This window comes from Dendropsophus ebraccatus, chromosome 9, assembly GCF_027789765.1.
Source record: "Dendropsophus ebraccatus isolate aDenEbr1 chromosome 9, aDenEbr1.pat, whole genome shotgun sequence".
Classification (NCBI taxonomy): Eukaryota; Metazoa; Chordata; class Amphibia; order Anura; family Hylidae; genus Dendropsophus; species Dendropsophus ebraccatus.
In genome coordinates, this window is record NC_091462.1 from 17,966,351 (window position 1) to 17,987,065 (window position 20,715).

At 41.5% G+C, this 20,715-nt stretch overlaps 1 protein-coding gene across 1 annotated transcript in view; it reads left to right on the forward strand.

Moving 5' to 3' along the window:
• ARHGAP15 (Rho GTPase activating protein 15) overlaps positions 1–20,715 on the forward strand; it is a 454,227-nt gene that overhangs the window by 268,781 nt on the left and 164,731 nt on the right. Inside the window, exon 10 of the mRNA XM_069985075.1 lies at positions 17,282–17,404. Within this exon, the coding sequence (XP_069841176.1) occupies positions 17,282–17,404 (123 nt within the window). The remainder of the gene's footprint in view (positions 1–17,281; positions 17,405–20,715) is intronic.

A 20,715-nucleotide genomic window follows, 5' to 3' on the forward strand; every position in this document is an offset into this window, starting at 1 on the left:
AAGGGGTACCTCTAGATGGGAGATCAGCAAACCACCCTGATAGGTAGCCCCTTAAATCCCACTCGGTTGTGAGTATTGAAACCTAAATAGGGAAACACCAGGGTGGCCCCTTTTGTGTCAAAGTCTAACTCTGTTACGAGCACTGCAACATGATAAGGGTTTACCAAGGCCAGGCATCCATCTATAGACAGCTGTTTTGGGGTATTTGCCCCTCGTCAGCGTGGAGACTTTGACACAAAAGGGGCCACCCTGGTGTTTCCCTATTTATGTTCCAATACAACCGGGTGGGACTACCTATCAGGGTGGTTTGCTGATCTCCCCATCTGAAGGCACTCCTTGGCAACAGGCTAGGGATATTTGGCAACCAAGGCTCCACAGACTCCTTTTTTGCATATTCATTTTTTTTTCAGGGAGCATCAATGAAGACTTTTCATTGGGTACTTCATTGAAATGTTTTCACTGATCTCCCTGAGTTCAGTGATTGCTGTGTTTTGTTAGTGTAATAGGTAATATAGACAGGGTTTATTTTCATGAAACAACCCCTTTAAATCATACCATCTTCTTAGCTCTTTACTGCAATGCTTAGCTTAGTTATTTACTTCCACAGCCTCTGCTGCCTGATAGTAGTAGATACAATCCTCACCAGTAAAGACTGTTTTGCATTTGCTCTTCCTCTCTTTATGGGAGCTGTTCTCCAGGGTTTCTCTCCCCCTGGCTACAATCTGAGCCCGACTGCAATCCTTCCCCTCCTGTTATCGCTAACACTGAAAGATCAGAAAGTCCAACAGAGGCTATGTTCCAACTATGTTTTTTTTTTTTTTTTGGGGGGGGAGGGGGGGAGGAGTCTTATGGCTTTTAGGACATCCATCAGTTTGAGGCAAAATAATACATAGTGAGAACATAGCTGGACTCTAACAGATACATCTTAGGTAGAAAGTTTGTATTAAAGAATATTCAGAATGCTGCTCCATATTGCATTATTTACTAGTGGCCATAGCCTTTCAGGACCCAGGACTCTTTGGCATAGCAAAGCTAAGCACCAAGCCTGTACATGGATTCTTTCTCTGGAGCTGTAGGTGTGTGCCTGGTCAAAGGATGTTATAGATTGGTAAAGAGTGAGTGTAAGTCTGAGCACAGGAAGAAGCTATTGTGTCAATGATACACACACCAACACAAGGTCAACATCTGTAGTTAAAGAGGTTGTATTTCAAATTATGAGGAATACAGACCATAAAGTGTTAGCCTCAAAGTGGCCAGGGACCACATACTAGTAAAAATAGGAAATTAAAGTGTTGGTGGCCTAGGGCTTACTCTTGGTCTTTCTTTGGGAACTGGTATATGCTTGCTGCCAAGTTTTTGTTCCCTTAGGCACTGGGGACTTCTGCCTTTCATGTGGTCTCAGCCACAGATGGAAAAGCTACCTGGTTCTCAGCTCTTTTATAGTCTAAAGAATTATAGCAGCATAAAAGAACAAGGGCCAACAGGCTCACATTCAAGGAGAGTCATAACGTGAAGCCAGTGGGCCCCAGTGTAAAATCTATCCCAGGGTCCTTTAATTTTAATGCTTCATTTATAGTGCTGGCCTTCTCATACAGAGACTTTATGGCCACCTCAGGTGTTGGGCCCAAGTGTAACCGTACCCTCTGCAAACATAGGATTGAAAATGTATTCTTCATCGGTAGAGATTACATTGGCATACATACATGTGAATATTACATTAACAAGTCAGTACAAACATACCACCTGTCTTTTATGGGGGAACATTGGGATTCTTCCTCTTACACTTATAATGACTGTAAATGGAAATTAAGCTTTTATGTATCTCTTCTTGTGATAGGTCTAAGGAACCCAAGTCCAGAATTTGGCAAACTTCTGTGTCTACATAAGAACCTAGAGGCATACAAGGGTATAGTATAACCCTATGCACTTCTATGGTGCCAAAATATGGTTCATATGGCTTTGTAATATCACCAGGTGCACGAGCAATAGTCACATAGACTTAAGAAACCCAATATATTTTATCACTTGGAGATGTTTTCCTTGGAGCCATAGGTATATTCCGAGTGCCAAGGAGCTGAATTACAATGAACTGGCAGTATAATATACTTACCGAGCCAGCTACATTGTTTCCATCCATTTCAATTCAGTTTTTCTTTTCTATTTTCTTTGAACGATTGGCATTTTAAAGCAGGTTATAGTCGCAGTCGAGCAATCATCGGCCATAAATCAAGTTACTGCAGAGAAATCATTTGCACATCATTTAAGGACTGTTTGCTTTGAAAGACTCACCTCAGGTCCTTTACTATAGCCTTTCCCTCTAAAGATTTCTATTATTTGTTTTGTTCTCTCGGCTTTAAAAGTCTTGGGTAAAATTCATTGCAGTTGTTTGAAGATTAATAAAACAAAATGCATATTTATTCAGCCGAGACGGAGAAAGCCCTTGTTAAGATGATCATATAGTTCTCCCCTGGGCGTGATATAATACAAAAATGTCTATCTGAAACTCTCCGTAGAATTGTTCAAAACAGCTCAGAGAACTGAAGTTCAAGGGACTGATCTCATATGTGACTTCTATAAACATTTCTCCTTTGTTGCCGAGAAAGGGGCCACTTCTGGAGAATAAACAGATATTGTTAGTCTATTGTCCTTTTCTTTAGGAGACATCTTGTAATGGAGATCAAAATGGGCTTAAAAGGGTCTGGCATATTTCGCGCTTGGCAGGCGACTATGGGCTCATGGATCAGTCTGTGGCCAAAACGACCACCCGAAACATGTTAGAGAATGGGATGCTTAAAATATGCACAATACTGATGATTAATTGATGCCATTAAAAGATCCACAGGATCTTGATATGGTGATATAGTAGAGCTCTGTTTGACAAAGTAGGGTTGACGTTATTCCCTAATATACGGACTTGCTTGACCTTGTTGAAGAGGAAGTCCCATGAATGGTAAAAAAAAAAATTGCTGGGAGGAAAGGGTGTAGAAGTCGGCACTCCAGGACGTAGAAACTTAAAATTTAACTTTTATTCGTGCATTTTAAAATTCTGTGGTGGGCATAGCAGGACCTGCGCGTTTCGCGCTACTGCGCTTAATCATAATTAAGCGCAGTAGCGCGAAACGCGCAGGTCCTGCTATGCCCACCACAGAATTTTAAAATACACTAATAAAAGTTAAATTTTAAGTTTCTACGTCCTAGAGTGCCGACTTCTACACCCTTTCCTCCCAGCTATACTTTGCATGTGGTGTCTGGCCAACGCCCTGAAGATCGAGCACCCTTTCTAATCCTGCCTGCTGCCTCTACATTCATCCACTGGTGAGCTGTATCTCCTTCTTTTTATTTGTTTTTTCACGTCTGCTAAAAAAAAAAAATGGCAGGCAGGCAAGGTGAGAAAAAAACAACTCACCTGTCCCCTTGCCTCCATTGTGCCCCTCCAGGGTCCTGCTCATTGTTGCCGGCTGTCATCTCCTACAGGAAACTGGCTATGTCAGTTACCCAGCTCCTGCAGCAGCAACGTCACAGCCTGGCTGAGCAATTGCCTGCTCAGCCAGTTAGTGACTGGGGCGGTGTTCCACCTCAGTCACTTATTGGCACGGCAGGCAATCACTCAGCCGGGATCATGACATTGCAGCTAGTTGAGTGGCAGGACCCTGGCTGATGTGAATGTGACCTAAGAGCGGTGCTACCAAGGCACAAGGTAACTTCACTTGTTTGTTATTTTCTCACCCAACTTCACCTGTCTTTCGCTTTAACAGTTCGAGGGACTTCTCCTTTAACCTCTATACATCTTTGAGAGGATCTTGCTACTGTCCCTCATGCATCCTCAGATCCTCACAAGATCACATTGTCTTGTCGTTCCCCATTGTCCGTACCTCACACAACTGCTTCAAGATTTTGCCCTCTCAAGTTTCCCCCATATTCTGAAACACATCCAGCTCTCTCTCACCCACCATCAAGAACTTCAAGAGCAACCTAAAAACTTCTTTAGACTGGGCTTCAACCTACAATAACTCTGCACCCCACTGACTAGTTGCCCCCTCACCTACTGTCTCCTCCCCTCACCCTTTGGATCGAAAAGGGTCTTCTCTTCCTATGTACCAGTCTCTTAGGGTATATTTCCGCTAATTTGAGTCCATTTTCTATGTGTATTAAACCCCAAATCCATCTGTAATCCAAACCCCATTGACTAATTGATTGTTTCTAATTTAGATTTAAAGGTTTAGATCTGTAATAGTTGGTGGGGTAAGAAGACCCATGGAGGTTACGAATGGTGTCCCTCTATTGGGGACATACAGTAAGTGCTGGCTGTGTCAGAAAGTAGTCCTTTAGAGACATATTGGTGCACAATAGGGAAGGATGCATAGGCTGTAGTCACTTTGGTGCAGATAAACCCAATCTCCTGCAAAAATTAAGATTGAGAACACCACTTAGAGATTGCTCGGAGAGGTTGTATGATTTTTTTCTGAAGAGTCTACTCCATTATATTTGCTTCTCTCTAGCAACTAGCTAAAAGCACTGTGATCATATCATCAAGAGACTGTTCTTATAGGGGTTTACTGATCGGCGAGGTACCAATACCTTCCCCCCCTCCCCCACCCCCACCAATTGTATGGAGCTGGAAGCATTTCAAGTTAAGGTACCTGAGCTGCAGTAACCAAGTCCGGCCACTACACAGTGAACAAAGACGACTTAAATTCCTATAATGGAAAAAAAAATTCCTTGACTACATTTCTACTTCTTTGCAAGATCTGAAAAAAAAAAAAAAAAATCTTCTCCTGGATCAACACAAAACACGTGCAGCTTCAGCAGAAACTTTTTTTTCCACTCCGATTTGTAAAGATGATTGCTACCTATTCACAGGGTTTCATAATGTAGCACAATTTAGTCACAATGAATCCCTCCTTTGAATGGCGCCATGTAAAATAACAACGCAAGGAAAGTGACGGCACAAAAAACAAATTTAAATTTCTTTGGATATTCTCTTTGGCAGACAATGCGTCACTGTAAAAGGCTAATTTATTCATCGGCTGAAGAACGAGCCGTATCCTTTTTAGCGATATTTTAAGTGCATTATACAACAGGTGATCGGGAAAGTTACGTTCTCGGTAATGGCAACACCTGCAGCGCTTTATAAAAAAAAGATGATTTGAGTCTGTCTCCCAAAGCCTCTGGAAAAGGATTGGCTTTGTGTACGCAGCTCGCATCATTACCGAAATGCTGCTCACTAAGAGATTTTATTTTGTGTTTTTGGAAAGAGTTCATTTTTTGGTTCGTTCGCTTGCGTGTTTATTTTTCTGTGATTTGAATTTAATTAATGACGATGGAAAGCAGCTGTGAGGAAGAGGCAGTGGGCACCGGCGAGCTCTGCTGATCTGGGAAGACGGATTTAGACAGGAACCTGCTACCTTTTCCAGGCCAAGCAGATCAATGGCCGTGATGTCGTCTTAATGAGTCTCTACACCTGTACCTTGATTTAAAACTTGCGCGGCGACAAGCGGCTGTGCCGTTTTCCATCTTTATGGATGATTTTTTTCTTTTTTTCTTTTTTTTCCCCTCTTCCTGTGTTAGATCAATGCATGTTCAAATGCGGGACCCCAGCCAAGCAGCAGCTTTTTATCTTCTATTACTGTGACACTTTACTGCAGTCGAGTGTCTTTTTCACAGCTAATGACTAAATATATCTAATCATAGATTATTCAGTGTTTATCTAGAGTCTCGCTGCCAGGTAGCCTTTGCATAAAGAGGTTGCACCTACACTAATGCTCCAAGCGCATGTAATAACCCTGAATCATCCAAATGTTACTGCTAGGGCAAAATGTATTCAGTCTACAGCAAAGAACGGATTTGCTACAGCGTAAAAGCGGTCACCTTACAGCGATGGTGGCACACTTTAATTTATGCCAATGTCGGGATTCGATCCAAGAGGGCAGAGAGATAAATCCTTCCTTTACATATCTCTTTGGTTTTGGATCAAGTTTGGGCTTGGTTGAGCTCATGTATGAGGAATTCTCTTCGGGGAATGGTTGGAGGGATATTTTTTATTTTTTTTTTTGTTTTTTTGAATGAGTATTTAGATACTAAAATAGAATGTTCAGATATAGTGGAGATAATATCTTCGGAACTTGAGGATGCTTGAGTCCGAACGTTTACTGGTGGCTGAAAAAGTTAGAGGCAGCCCTAGGGAACACTGGAAAATATGGATACAACTTCTTCAACCACCTGTATTCAAATGCCAAACAACCGGATTTGAAGTTGTACTCATTTCTACTGAGACATTTTTGTCTCAGTGTTCACATCCCTACATATCACCAATGGTTTTTTTGCATTCAAAAACATACCACCAATAATGAATGTAGGTACACAGCAAACATGATCAAACCATGTGGTTATTAACAATAATTTGAAAAATGCATAGTAAACAGCATGTTCTTCCTTTTCTGGCCACATCTCAAGAGCACAACATCTAGTATGGGAGAATGTATCCTTAAGCAAATTATGGTCTCTTACTCACTGGCTGAGTGTCAGCTCACGTTTTACAGTGCAGATCCTGATCACATTCCTGTGTTATGACCATGTTCCAGCTCCTAGCCATACATAGGTCTGGCCATACTCCTAGGGTCCATGTTCCTGATTCCAGCTCCCGATGTGCATGTATCTGTGCTGTTCTTCATGTCTCATCTTATTCATCCTGATTAATACTTACCTGCTCAAGATCCATGCTTTGTGTCAAGTTTTCCTGGTTCTGATTCAGGCTCAGTATTTAATCTTTCTAGTCCTATTTCCTGCTTTACTTTTGGTCTTGCTTGGTGTTGAGTAAGCATGCTCGATACTTGGCCAAGCCCCTCAGGGTGCTCGGACACAGCACGTTAGTAGCACAAATATTTTTGAGGAGTTTTGGAGTTCATGGCATCATCATTCATTATGATTCCGGGAACTTCGAAACTGTTTAAGGGTAGAAGCGGGAGGAGTGCGGACAGGTAAATTTGGCTACTTAATTTTTTTTTTTCACTATAGCAATCTTAGGCTTTACAAGATGCTGTGCAAGACTCATTTTACAAGAAGTTTCTGCAAGACACATTAGAACTCCGGCAGTATGCCGGCAATTGACTGGATTCCACCGGAGTTCTAATGTGTTGCGGAAAATTATTGCATTATTTCATTCTAATTTTTGTATATTTCGTTTACACATCCCTTTAAGGGCTGAAATATACAAAAATGTGAAACAAAATAAATGAAATAGGTGAACAAGGCATCCACTACTCTGCTAAGTAGAGATGATCGAACATCGCTGATGTTCAGGTTCGTATGAACTCGAACCATCGGTATTTGATTCCCCTAGCCCTCCCGTTCTTTGGGGAAGGTGGAGACAGCCCAAGTCCTGCCTGGAACACAGAAATACAACCTATGGCCCAGGCTGTATTCCTGTTTTTCAGGTGGGACTCGGGCTGTCTCCACCTTCCCCACGGAACGGGAAGACTGCAGGAGTCAAATGCCGATGGTTCGAGTTCGTACAAACCTGAACATCAGCGCTGTTCGATCATCTCTACTGCTGAGCAGGAGGCTTATGGTTAAATCCTCACGCACTTGAGCAATAAAAAATTCTTGACTTAAAGGGGTACTCCAGTGGGGGGGGGGCACTTTTTTGCTGGGACTGGGGAGGAGGTGGCTGAGGGAAAAGAAGTCCACTCACCTCCCCGGTTCCAGTGGCGGGTCCCACATCACGGCGCTCCGGTGCCCAGTTTCCGTCCGCTTCCTGGTGTCTGATGCGGGCCCGAGACGTGACGTCTCAGGTCAGCTCAGCCAGTCAGTAAAGGAGGCGGGATCTGACCAGACTTGAAACGGATCCCACCTCCGTCACTGACTGGCTGAGCAGACCTGAGACGTCACTTCTCGGGCCCGCGTCAGACACCAGGAAGCGGCTGGGAATAGGGCATCAGAGCGCCGCGACGCGGGACCCGCTGCTGGAACCAGGGAGGTGAGTGGACGTCTTTTCCCTCAGCCACGTCCTCCCCGATCCCAGCAAAAAAGTGACCCCCCCACCGCTGGAGTACCCCTTTAACCCTTAAGCGACCCTGGACATACCCGTACGTCCAGGGCCGTTTCCCCGTGTTCAGAGCGGGGCCGTGCAGCGGCCATGCTCTGAACCGCCGCTGTCCCGGGTGCCGCTTGTAGCCCGGGGCCGCGGGTATTAGCCGTGCCCGCTAATACAGTAATCGGATGCAGCTGTCACAGCTCGGCACTCGATTGCTTCCGGCTGCAGCAGCCGGAAGCAATGTGCCTATCTCATGGATCTGTGCTGCATATCTATGCAGCACAGATCTCAATGAGAGATCAGTGCACTTATACTAGAAGTCCCCCAGGTGTGTTGTTATTAGTAAAAAAAAAAAACTCCCCTAGTAAAAGTCAGAATCACCCCCCTTTTCCCATGTTTTAAATAAAAATAAACAAATAAATAAATAAATAAACAAACACGTTTGGTATCGCCGTGTGCGTAATCGCCCTAACTATTAATTAATCACATTTCTGATCTCGTACGGTAAATGGCGTAAGTGAAAAAAATCCCAAAGTGCAAAATTGTGCATTTTTTGTCACATCAAATCCAGAAAAATTGTAATAAAAAACTATCAAAAAGTTGCATATGCGCAATCAAGGTACCGATAGAAAGAACACTTCATGACGCAAAAAATGACACCTGACACAGCCCCATAGACCAAAGGATAGAAGTGCTATAAGCCTGGGAATGGAGCGATTTTAGGGAACATATTTATGTTAACAATGGTTTGAATTTTTTACCGGTCATCAGATACAATGAAAGTTATACATGTTACATATCTTCGTAATCATAACAACTTGAGGAACATATATAACAAGTCAGTTTTACCCCAAGGCGAATGGCGTAAAAACGAAAAAAAAAAAAACAAATAAAAGAAATGCGTTTTTTTTTTCAATTTCACCACACTTTGAATTTTTTTCTGGTTTCGCAGTGTACTTTATGAAAAAATTCAGCCTGTCATTGCAAAGTACAATTAGTGGCTCAAAAAATAAGGGCTCATGTGGGTCCCTAGGTGGAAGAATGCAAGTGCTATGGAGGAGGAAAAAATGAAAACGCAAAAATTGAAATTGGCCGGGTCCTCTAAGGGTTAAGTAACAAGCATGCAAGCATTTTAATGTTTGCTCAATACTAGTCTTGTTAATAAAGAAGCTTCTGCAGAAGGCTCCCTTAAACTAGACTATCCCTTTAAGTTTGCACCTAGTCTAGTCAACACAAAACCAGTTACAGCAGAAAAAAATCAACAGTCAAAGAAACATAACATGTTGAGTGGAGTTAAGGCCAGTTGGAAATATTAACTAGAGACTAGATGGACCAGGTAGATTTTTTTCTGCCAACAATCTTTTGTTTTTATGTTTCAATCTTCAAATAAGTCCTAGTCCTTGCACAAGTCTAATAACTATGAGCAAACAGATTGTTTTTGTGATTGACATACACAACCATATCGCTTAAAAAGTCCATTGAAAGGAAGCAGACTTTATGAATGCCCACTGCCTCTGTATAACTGCGGAGATGTCAACGGAAAGTCGGTTTTCAGACAGATTCCAGGCAAGGTTCCTCAATTGATTTCATCAGTTCACCAGGTTAATATCGATAAGGTTGCAGGTGTCCAATGCTTCACGGTGATAATGACAATACCGGCCACTTAAACCATTAGGTTGTCGCATTACAGTAAAATTATTAGCCCGTGGTAGGAATTAATGGATCTTTTTTTGTGTTTAGTCTCCAGTGCAGCCAGTTTGTCTTTCCCCAGGAACTTGCAGTTTACACAATAGAATAGATATCTATCTTACTTCTCAGATGACATGATAGGAAAGAAAAACACTCAGTGACATCACATGACCTGGTCCATCTGTGCCTACAATGACATCACAAGAACATTTCCATCTGCTTGGATAAATTATGTAATATTTCCAAAGTCTGTTCGATGCTCCCATCTGCCTGGATTTGCTTGGGATAGTCCTATTTTATTTCTTCATTTTTATTTTGTGTTTTATACAAAAGTAAAATTTTTCTCTTACAGGGTAATATGTACTAATAGTAAATAGGAGAATTTGATTTATTGTAGAAACAAATATGGGATGAAAATAGGGTGAAAATTGTCAGGGCCTGTTCACACTATGGAAAACAGGCGCAAATTCTGAGCGGAACCCCTGCCTGTGGACTCGTCTCGGAATCCTGCCTGCTTTCTCTTTCAATGGGATACCTCTTGTGCTTATCTCTCCCAGAACAAAGGGATCGGCAGTGATTTTACATCATCCTCAACCCTTATCTCCACCAACATCATCTGTGGGTGGAATCTCGGGAGAGCCACATACACTTTATACCGATGGCCGAACCAGCCGCACACATGTATGGGGACCTTTAGGGCTCTTGTGTTCCTCTTAATGGCATAGTAAAGATATTTGGCAATAGTCTTATCTATATCTACCTGAATAGATATCCATCTAGATACAATCAACCTGGTAGTGAGCACCCCCAACCATTGGCTATGACTGGGCAGGGAATTCCTGCCTCCATAAAGTAGAAGGAGCTTTAAGCTTCTTGATTCATTAATTCACCATAATCCCTTCTGTAATGCATCCCATTCTATGACTTTGGTTATGATAAACTGATAGGAAGCCTGTTATAATGTATTTCAGTTAGGATGAAGCACTTGAAAGAAATTGGTTTTGCTATACACATGATGTGAAAAAATCAATAGTACTTTAGTCTGACAAGCTCTGTCAATAACCATTGTTACAGTTCAGAAAGTCGTTAATGGATAGTTCTTCCAAAAACCAATGCTTTCAACACATGTTAAAAGTGCTCAAATGTACCCTGGCAGGAATTAATTATAGGTAAACCCATGGGATTTTATACAAATGTTTTTTTTTTTAAATATGTAGAGTGAAATAAAAGTCAGAGGAAGGTCTGAATTCTCCCCAGAGATCCGGCATAAGCGTGCTTGATAAGCCCACCTCGCCTTCATTTTGATATTGAATAATGTGGTTTTTCTAATGGAAAACTTGCTCACATTTCCAGAATTAACGTTAAAAAAAAAGTATTGTTTCTCCGTCCTTTTTTTGTCAGCCGCTTACAATGATTTCCTCCGCTGTTGAGTAGCCGCTTGTTTTAAGATATTGATTCCATTAAGGTGAATAGATAAAGGTAATAGGGAAGCAATTAATTATTGCCCGTTTTCTTTCTATTGATTCAAAATACAGGCAATTCCGACTCGCGGGTTTCATACGAAGAATTTCCCAGCCTCTGGGAATAGATTTGCGTTGTCTCTGATGACAGATGATATCATGGCTTTTATTTGGTTCTAATCATTTTTCATACTCTGCGGATGAGGCGTCGAACAGAATAAGAAAAAAAAAAAACATGGATTATTTAGTTCAGTTTTATTCAGAAGCAGCACCACTCCTGTCCACAGGTCAATAGTGGTACTGCAGCTCAGGCTGATTTGCTTCAATGGAACTGAACTAGAATATTGGACACATACCATGGACAAGTGTGGTGATTTTTATTTTATTTTTTGCAATAGTTTTTAATAGTTTACTGTAGTCTAGTGCATGATCTTCCTCTATAAAGCATATTTGGAGCATTTAGGGTCTCTTCAAACTGAGCAATAGGTGATGAATTTCAAGCAGAATCCGTGCTTGATTTTGGTGCCAATCACGATGTATGAAAATATTCATTTATTAAGGCTATGTTCACACTGCGTATGAGTCCGGCCGCATTTTGTACGCCGCTGTACATGTGCTGCTTAAACTACGAGCGTGGAAAAAATCGACATGCGGCCGGATGCGTACGAACCGCGAACATACCCGTAGTACAGTTATGCTTCCCTAGCTTGTTTCGAAGCGGTCTGAAACAGGTCTGAAACCTTTTGGATCGAAAATCAAATTCAATTTGGCTGAAATAAGTAGTTCGTACGGGACCGCATGGAAATCCACGGCCGTGAGTTTCAACATTTCCATCCTCAAACAATGGTCTTGTTTATTTTTCACGGCGCCGTATACGATCCGGCCGTAAGCTCATACGTAGTGTGCACTGTGCGGGCGTATATCGTATACTTTCAAGCGAACGCATCAACCTCAAAACTATGTGCGTATATTCGCGGTTTGCACTACGGACGGATTCATACGCAGTGTGAACATAGCCTATAACTGCAAAGCTATTGCAAAGTTATTTAGTGGTGGTTTAAAAAAGAATACAAAACTTCAATAAATTATTTAAAAAATCATGGGTTAAATGATTAGGATAATGAGCTGAATACATTGCGCTTTGGTTATGATCTAGCTATTAACTAGGAACGGTAAGGCCCTCTCGGGGTATAGACCGAATACGACTTGTCTCCAGCAGAATTACAGTCTACCAAGTGTTGCCTTTGACCAAGCGGTCGAATTAGCGTGAAGGATGTTTTTGTAAAGGAATAGATTATTTGGTTAATGCATTTTTCAGCAGAGGCATCGCTTTTTATTTTTTCATGTGATTACAAGTTCATGAAAGTATTTGTGAGGTCAGCTGGTGTTGTGGGAAAAAGGAGAAGCGTTCTATTAAATCCAGTAGTAAAACGACAGGCAAACTATCCTCTTATTATCATGGGCATGTGTTTATATTTTACTTTCCTTAATTGGCTATCTTTTATTTACTTTAAATGAACAATTTGGCAAGTTTAGCTCCCTTGATATCAATGAGGCACAAAGTGTGTTAGAAGTTTGGATTATAAAGTCATACATTCAAGGCTGGAAATCCAAACATCCCCAAGATACTTGAGAAATAATTGGCTAATGTAAATGAAAATCAGCTTGGTAAAGATAACTGTCTTTTCCGTTCCGTCTCGCAGGAAACTAATGAGTTAATTTAGGTTACTTTGTAACTTCGGTAAGTGCGGGAACTCATCATGTCGCTTGATAGATTAAGGGTATATTGGGCTGAAAAATATGGATCCGAGCTACATTAGACTATATGGGTGAAATTAAAGAACATGTTTCCATGTTAGAGGCCACTACCAGCCAAGAATTTCGAGGGAGGTTTGGTCATCCCTTAAAGTTTAGACACTAATGAGAAATGTTTTAATAGTTCCCCCACACATACAGACACACATATCCGCTAAAACACAAAGGGGAGAATTGTCAAGCTGTGCCCCAGGTGTACGCCATGGAAGAGAGGCCGATTCACCCATTTGCCGTGATGTACGCCAGCTGTGTCCCCCGCTCATCTGATTGCCTGTCACAATGTGATATCCTCCGCACTGAACCGGGTTATCACTATCACCACTTACTGTACTAGAATGACTAGTAATGATACAGAGGCTGCAGAACACAGGTATTGTGTGCCCCCCCCCCCCTCCGCCAATACTGTATATAAGAACATACAGTACATAGGGAGAACAGGAACCTGCTCTGTATAGGGCTGTGCACCAGCGCTTGATCAGAGCAGGGGATCGGGAACTGCAGGGCTTACATAGCCCAGCAGTTCTTGATGCAAGCGCTGGTGGCAACAGAAGGGGCCGCGTCATCTCTTACTGCTGCCAGCCAATAGAAGTGCGAGGTGCATTTGTAAACTAAAAAAAAAAGGCTATCCTACATTATAAATGTGGTCTGGAGTATCGTAGTGAATGAAGAGGAGTCGGGAATAGGGAGAGAAGCCTCTATAAGGTCTGGATCGCTCGAAGACTCCTGTATACATGGAAGTTGTAAAATATGGAGCAGTCTATTAAGATTGAATAATTTATTTCATTTTCTTTTTCTTGTACAAATATATAACAAAGTATATGTAATAAGGTTATTAAAATTAAATAGGTGTTTTCCCTCCGGGTGGGTATTGGGCTACTGGTTGTTAAAGGTGCCCCATAGGGGGATGTGGAGAGAGATCGGGGGGGCCTTAACCAGGTTCTTATTCAGAGCCCTCCAAACCATTCCTTAGTAAGGAGAGATATGGTAATAGAACATAGATATAATTATAAGAGAAATATCTAGAGGTAAATGGGTCGGAACTCGGGGAGGTGCATCCCATGGTAAAGAATTAATGTATTCTTCAGGAACAATAGATAAGCAAGAGAAACAAGACATTTTCTTTCACAAATGATGGGAAACTCTAATCTCTATATTTTAAGAATTTTGGAGTTTTGATTTATATATATAAGATTATGTTAAATAAAGAGGAAAAAAAAACAATAATGTTATGTTATAAAGTAAAAGTAATGTGACACATAGATGAAGCAGTGCTGAAAGGATCTTTTCTTAGAACTCTGGGTTTTGCCTCATAAACAAATTATGAATACATCGACAATTGGGTGTTACTAGACTTGAGCCAACTTTGAATGACGCACATTTGGGTTCAGACCGAGTGTTCTTGAAATTCGCGCAACTCTACCAGTTACCAATATCTGATACCATGGATGTATATAGAAGGGTAAACTAACCAATTGGGAAGTGGTTTATAAAGTTAGACCAAGTACATTGAGAAGGGGCCTCTAGAACTTCATAGTCCATGTGTCTCTTGGCTGCTGAAGTGCAGCCATGTTTGGAAGAAACTACTCTCCAAGCGGGTGTGCATTGGATATCCATCCAACGGAGGGCTTCCCCTCAGACGACTGTATTCTATATTCATAGTTCTTGTTCTTGTTTACTTCTCTGTATAACCTCTTGCTTTATCTTTATTACTGCAGTAAACTATGTTTTTTCACTTAGCTATTGTATCCGGACCTATTAATTCTTAGAATTCTTTAAAACACATGTATAAGCTAACAATGGTAGGAAAAAGCAGTTTCCACACCATTGCATGTTAAAACATCTTGTATTATTTGATGAACTATAAAATAGCATTTAAAGCTATACAATTATATTGGGGTTCCATTTCCATATTGAGTGTCTAGTGCCCACTTTTTTATTGGTTCTTTGTGCATGAACAATTACCTTCAAAAGTCGCTTTTTTGGGGTCTGTATATATAGTAATTGCAACTTGGACATTGCAATGGATTCGTTGAGTTTTATATGGAGGTATTGTTTCGCACTTAATAAGAGTTGAGCGAACGTTGAGTTGCCCGAACCTGAGCATGCAGCATTTGAAGAAGTTGGATGCAGCCCTAGGGAGTCCTGGAAAACATGGATACAACCATAGGCCATAAGACAGCATCCAACGTCAGCAGCCACCCCTAATCAAATGCTGCTCACTCGGGTCCGGGCAAGCCCAAGTGTGCTCGAAGTTTGCTCAACTCTACATTTTATATTACTGTTATATTGGAGATTTGTACGTTGCCATTTAACCCCTTAACGACAAAGAGCGTATAGGTACTCCCTATTGCTGGTAAGGACGTTCAGAGCGGGGCCGCGCGGCGACCCCGCTCTGAACCGCGGCGGTCCCGGGTGCCGCTTGTAGCCGGGGACCGCGGGTATCAGCGGGCACGGTCCGATCGCCGTGCCCGCTAATACAGTAATCAGATGCAGCTGTCAAACATGACAGCTGCATCCGATTACCAGATCCAGCATCTCCCTGGTGTCCAGTGGCGGAGATCGCTCCTCCGGGATGTTATCCCGGAGGAGCGATCTCCGTAACTGAAGCCGGCCGGGGACCGCTCCAAGATGGCGCCGTCCCCGGCTCGGCACTCGTTTGTTATCGGCTGCAGCAGCCGGAAGTTAAAGAGTGCCTATCTCATGGATCTTTGCTGTATATCTATACAGCAAAGATCTCAATGAGAGATCACAGTGTATATACTAGAAGTCCCCCAGGGGGGCTTCTAGTATATGTGTATAAAAAATAAAAAAAAGTGTTGTTGTCAATAAAAAGCCCCCTCCCCTAATAAAAGTCTGAATCACCCCCCTTTTCCCAGGTTATAAATAAAAGTAAATAAATAAATAAACAAACTAATTGGTTTCGCCGCGTGCATAATTGCCCGAACTATTAATTAATTACATTCCTGATCTCGTACGGTAAATGGCGTAAGCGCAAAAAAATCCCAAAGTGCAAAATTGCGCATTTTTGGTCGCATCAAATCCAGAAAAATTGTAATAAAAAGCGATCAAAAAGTCGTATATGAGCAATCAAGGTACCGATAGAAAGAACACATCATGGCGCAAAAAATGACACCTGACACAGCCCCATAGACCAAAGGATAAAAGCGCTATAAGCATGGGAATGGAGCGGTTTTAAGTGACATATATTTGTTGACAATGGTTTGAATTTTTTATAGGCCATCCGATATAATATAAGTTATACATGTTACATATTGTTTTAATCGTAATGACTTGAGGAACATGCATAACAAGTCAGTTTTACCCCAGGGCGAATGGCGTAAAAACACATTTCCCCCAAATAAACAAAATGCGTTTTTTTTTTCAATTTCACCCCACTTTGAATTTTTTTCTGGTTTTGCAGTGTACTTTATGCAAAAATTCAGCCTGTCATTGCAAAGTACAATTAGTGTCGCAAAAAATAAGGGCTCATGTGGGTTTCTAGGTGGAAAAATGCAAGTGCTATGGCCTTTTAAGCACAAGGAGGAAAAAACGAAAACGCAAAAATCGAAATTGGCTCTGTCCTTAAGGGGTTAAACTTTATATTAGGCACTAAACAGTGATAATATTTGACCTACATTGTCAGTTATGCTACATGTTAGTTCTTGGAAGGTATTTTATACTAATGCCTTAAAGTCACTCTGTATCCACAATATGAACCCCCCCCCCCCCCCAAAACCAATTGTACCTTCGGATAGCTGCTTTTAATCCAAGATCTGTCCTGGGGTCCATTCGGCAGGTGATGCAGTTATTGTTCTAAAAAACAACTTTTGAACTTGCAGCCCTGTGCCCAACGGCCGTGGCCTAGATTGTGTATGCATTAGGCTGAGACACCCTCTCTGTCCCTCCTCCCCGCCCTCTTCATCATTAGGAATGCTCCAGGCAGATTGTCTCCTATTCATCAGCGGTGTCAGCACGGCACATGGGATGGATCGTTAAGGCACCTGTGTAGCTTTCACTGCAGAGGAATAGGAAAAATGGTGAAGGGAGGAGGGACGGAGGGGTGATGTAAAGTTCGGGCACAGATACTCCAAGCCACGGTTGTTGGGCACAGGGGTTCAAATTTAAAAGTTGTTTTTTAGAACAATAACTTACTTAAATTACTTTTTATTTTACTATTTGAAGCCAAGAAAATTCTAGAAGTAAAACAAAAATACTAAACCATCAAAAACAGCAAAATACAATGTGTAAAAAAAACTCTAATAGATTAATTTCTTTTCTTTTCTAGTATTTAAATTAAACTACAGCGCCTCAGACTCATCCGACATAAACCGTGTGAAAACCAGACTGAAGAAGTTCATCAACCGCCGTCCCTCTTTGAAAACTCTACAAGAGAAAGGACTTATTAAAGGTACTGGGGGGGGGGGGGGGGGGCTCTTTCTACTGTAGAATCTTACAAACCAAGATTCGTTATGAACGTGGCAAAAAGTTTGGTTTATTACCGAGCCGAACTTTTTGCAAAGTTCTGACTTTGTAAAGATTAATAGCCAATTTTACCTACTCTGCTCGATCCATATGATATAGGTGATATAAAAGACATCTATTCTTATTGTTTAAATCAAAAGTTTCAAATTTTTGGTGATTTTCTTTTATTTTTTTTATTTTCAACTTTATTCTCTATATTATAAAATGTTCCTAAAATCTTGCAACTAAACTTAAAACTAAACTGAGACTTCCTGTTCTATCATAATAGAGGATTAAAGAAATTAAAGATTATGCTTACCTCTCCACGCTCCTCAGGTGTCCTCCTGCCTTATCTTTGCATCACCCACTGATGGCAGCAACCGTCGACAACACTTAACCACCTCTGCAGTGACAGCTACTCAGCCAATCACTGACCTTCTTGGCTGAGCAGGCTGTCATTGCAGTGATGCGATCGGTAGCGTCGCCCACAGCTGTGGTCAGCGGGGGATCCAGAGACAAGCCAGCAGGACACCGGAGGAGCGGGGAGAGGTAAGCATGATCTTTAATTTACTGATGCTGCAGTACTTCTTTAATCAGCCATCGGCTGCACATCACACAGAGCAGTGGCTGATAATTTTTAAACTTTTTAAACCATCAGTTTACTAGCAAATAATTGCTTGGACTGATTGTTGTATTTATTACATGGAGCAATACCTGCCCAATCATCACCAGGTCTTAAGCCATTGGGTTGACTAGATTTGCCCAGTTAATCAGCTGCCCTTTTCTTGCCTCTCTGCTACATCAATAAGGATGCACACGGACTCAGGCAGGCGGGTATATCATCAATGCTATGAACCCTACAGTCCATGGTATCTGTATCTTCATCTGGAAATGTAAATCGATGTATTTTCCTAAATTTACATGAGGATTAGCAAAGCCAAACTAAAATGAAACATCAGAATGGTGTGCCCCTTTAAGAAGAAGCCTTCTCTCACCCATTCCGCGATTGGTGTTTGCCACATTAGTATCGTTTTGATATTCTTTGAACACATTCCAACTTTTTCTATGTTCCAGTTTTAGCTGCACTTTTTACTTACCCGTACATATGATTATTTTATAATTGCTATAATTTATTTACAAATACAGCTGGCTTCTCTCGCTACAATTAAATAATTCTAGAATTCGCGTTCGCAGAGCTAATATTAGTTTAAAGTGGGCTCCACAACTTGAAAAAATGGCCTTGTTGTGAAATGGTTTGAATTTTCTTAATTTCCATTGAAGACAAAAAAAAAAAAAAAGGAAAAATAATCAGTCTCTTGTTAAGTTGGTAAAAATTCTGTTTATTTCTAGGAAAGTTCATTGACAACCAGAAAGGTCACTATATTACAGCTTCACTAAGGATTGTCACCTAGCCCTCCCGAATGTCCCTGAGAGAGCTTAACCTTGACATTATGGTGACTTTACCATTATGGAGCTATATTAGTTTTATTTTAGACAATAGAGGTTTAAAAGGATAACTATTAGCTTTTAGAAACCTATTTTAATTTGTGGGGGTCCAGGTGCTGAGACCCCCACCCTTTCAGAGTTAGAATAGGTGCTAAGGGTCCACCAGTAATCACCATTATGTAGTAATAATAAGTCATGGTTCCCTTATATCCAAGGTCTTTGTGGAACTCTTAAGATGCTCTAAGGCATTAACCCACTAAATATTACTAACTGCAGCATTTGACTTCCAGTTGCTGGATAAATGCAGCTTTCGGGTTGCCTGCAAAACATTGATAGAGCCTATGGATACACTTAGCATTTGACTATCGTTGGCTGGAGAAGATGGCTGCAGCCTTAGGGCTACCTGAAAAACATGGATACAAGGCAGGGTTTTCCAGGTAGCCCTAGAGCTGCATCCAATGTCTCCAGCCACCAGGAGTCATATGCTGAGCGTTTGGTGTTTGGAAAACTCAAACTTTCTGTGCACGCCATATGACAGAGACATGTGCGTCTCTTAGTAAATCCAGCGGGGCCAATGGAGGTTGGACCTAATATGAGACTGACATACAAGTACTCTGGTCTTAAAGGAGAAGTCTGTCTAGACCCATTTTTTTTAAACAAGTGCTGAGGAGGATAAAAGAAATAACATGCTCTTACCTCCCCCCTTCAGTGTTGGTGGCCCATGCCGCCACTCCATTCTCCAGGTTATGGATGCTTCCTAGTCTGAGCATGGACCCGGGTCGTGACATTTGAGGTCCGCTCAGTCAGTCAGCGGCCGAGGCGGACCCCAGGCTCTGACTGGCTGAGGGGACCTCAAATGTCATGACTAGAGATGAGCGAACTTTAAGCATGCACGAGTCCATCTGAACCCGAACTTTCGGCATTTGATTAGCGGTGGCTGCTGAAGTTGGATAAAGCTCTAAGGCTATGTGGAAAACATGGATATAGTCATTGGCTGTATCCATGTTTTCCAGACAACCTTAGAGCTTTATCCAAGTAGCAGCCACCGCTAATCAAATGCTGATCATTTGGGTTCGGATGGACTTGAACCCGAACCCGATTCGCTCATCTCTAGTCATGACCCAAATCCCCGTTCAGACCAGGAATTGTCCGGACCTGGGTACTGGAGCGGCGTTATACAGCAACCAGTGCTAGAGTGAGGGAGGTAAGAGAATGTTATTTCTTTTATACTCCCCAGCACTTGCTTAAAAAATGGGTCTGGCCAGACTTCTCCTTTAATAAATGTTCCCCTTAGACTTCAACTTTTCAGAACTTTTGAGATGTCTTTGTGACTTTTCAAAATTTTTTCATGGAAAAAGGCTATGTTCACTCTGTAAAAAAAAAAAGTGGAAAGATGTCCAAATTATAACTACATTAAAGTCAGTGGAATGACAGCCACCCAATACACATAGGGGGAGATTTATCAAAGTGGTGTAAAGTAGAATTGTCTTAGTAGCAACCAATCAGATTCCACCTTTTGTTTTTCAAAGAATCTGTGAGGAATGAAAAGTGGAATCTTATTTGTTGCTAGGGGCAACTAAGACAATTCTACTTTACACCACTTTGATAAATCTGTCACATAGTGCATTGAATAACAGACGTTGTTTGCACAGACATCAAATTAATGTTCTTGGTTTTTTTTTCACCCCCTTTGCTACTAAATTCAATGGACCTTAAAAAAAGAACCACACCCAAAAGGGCCTAAACTAGAATAATGTACCAACAATTATCATGGTAATGATGGGTGCCGAAATGCAAAATGACAGATGTCAT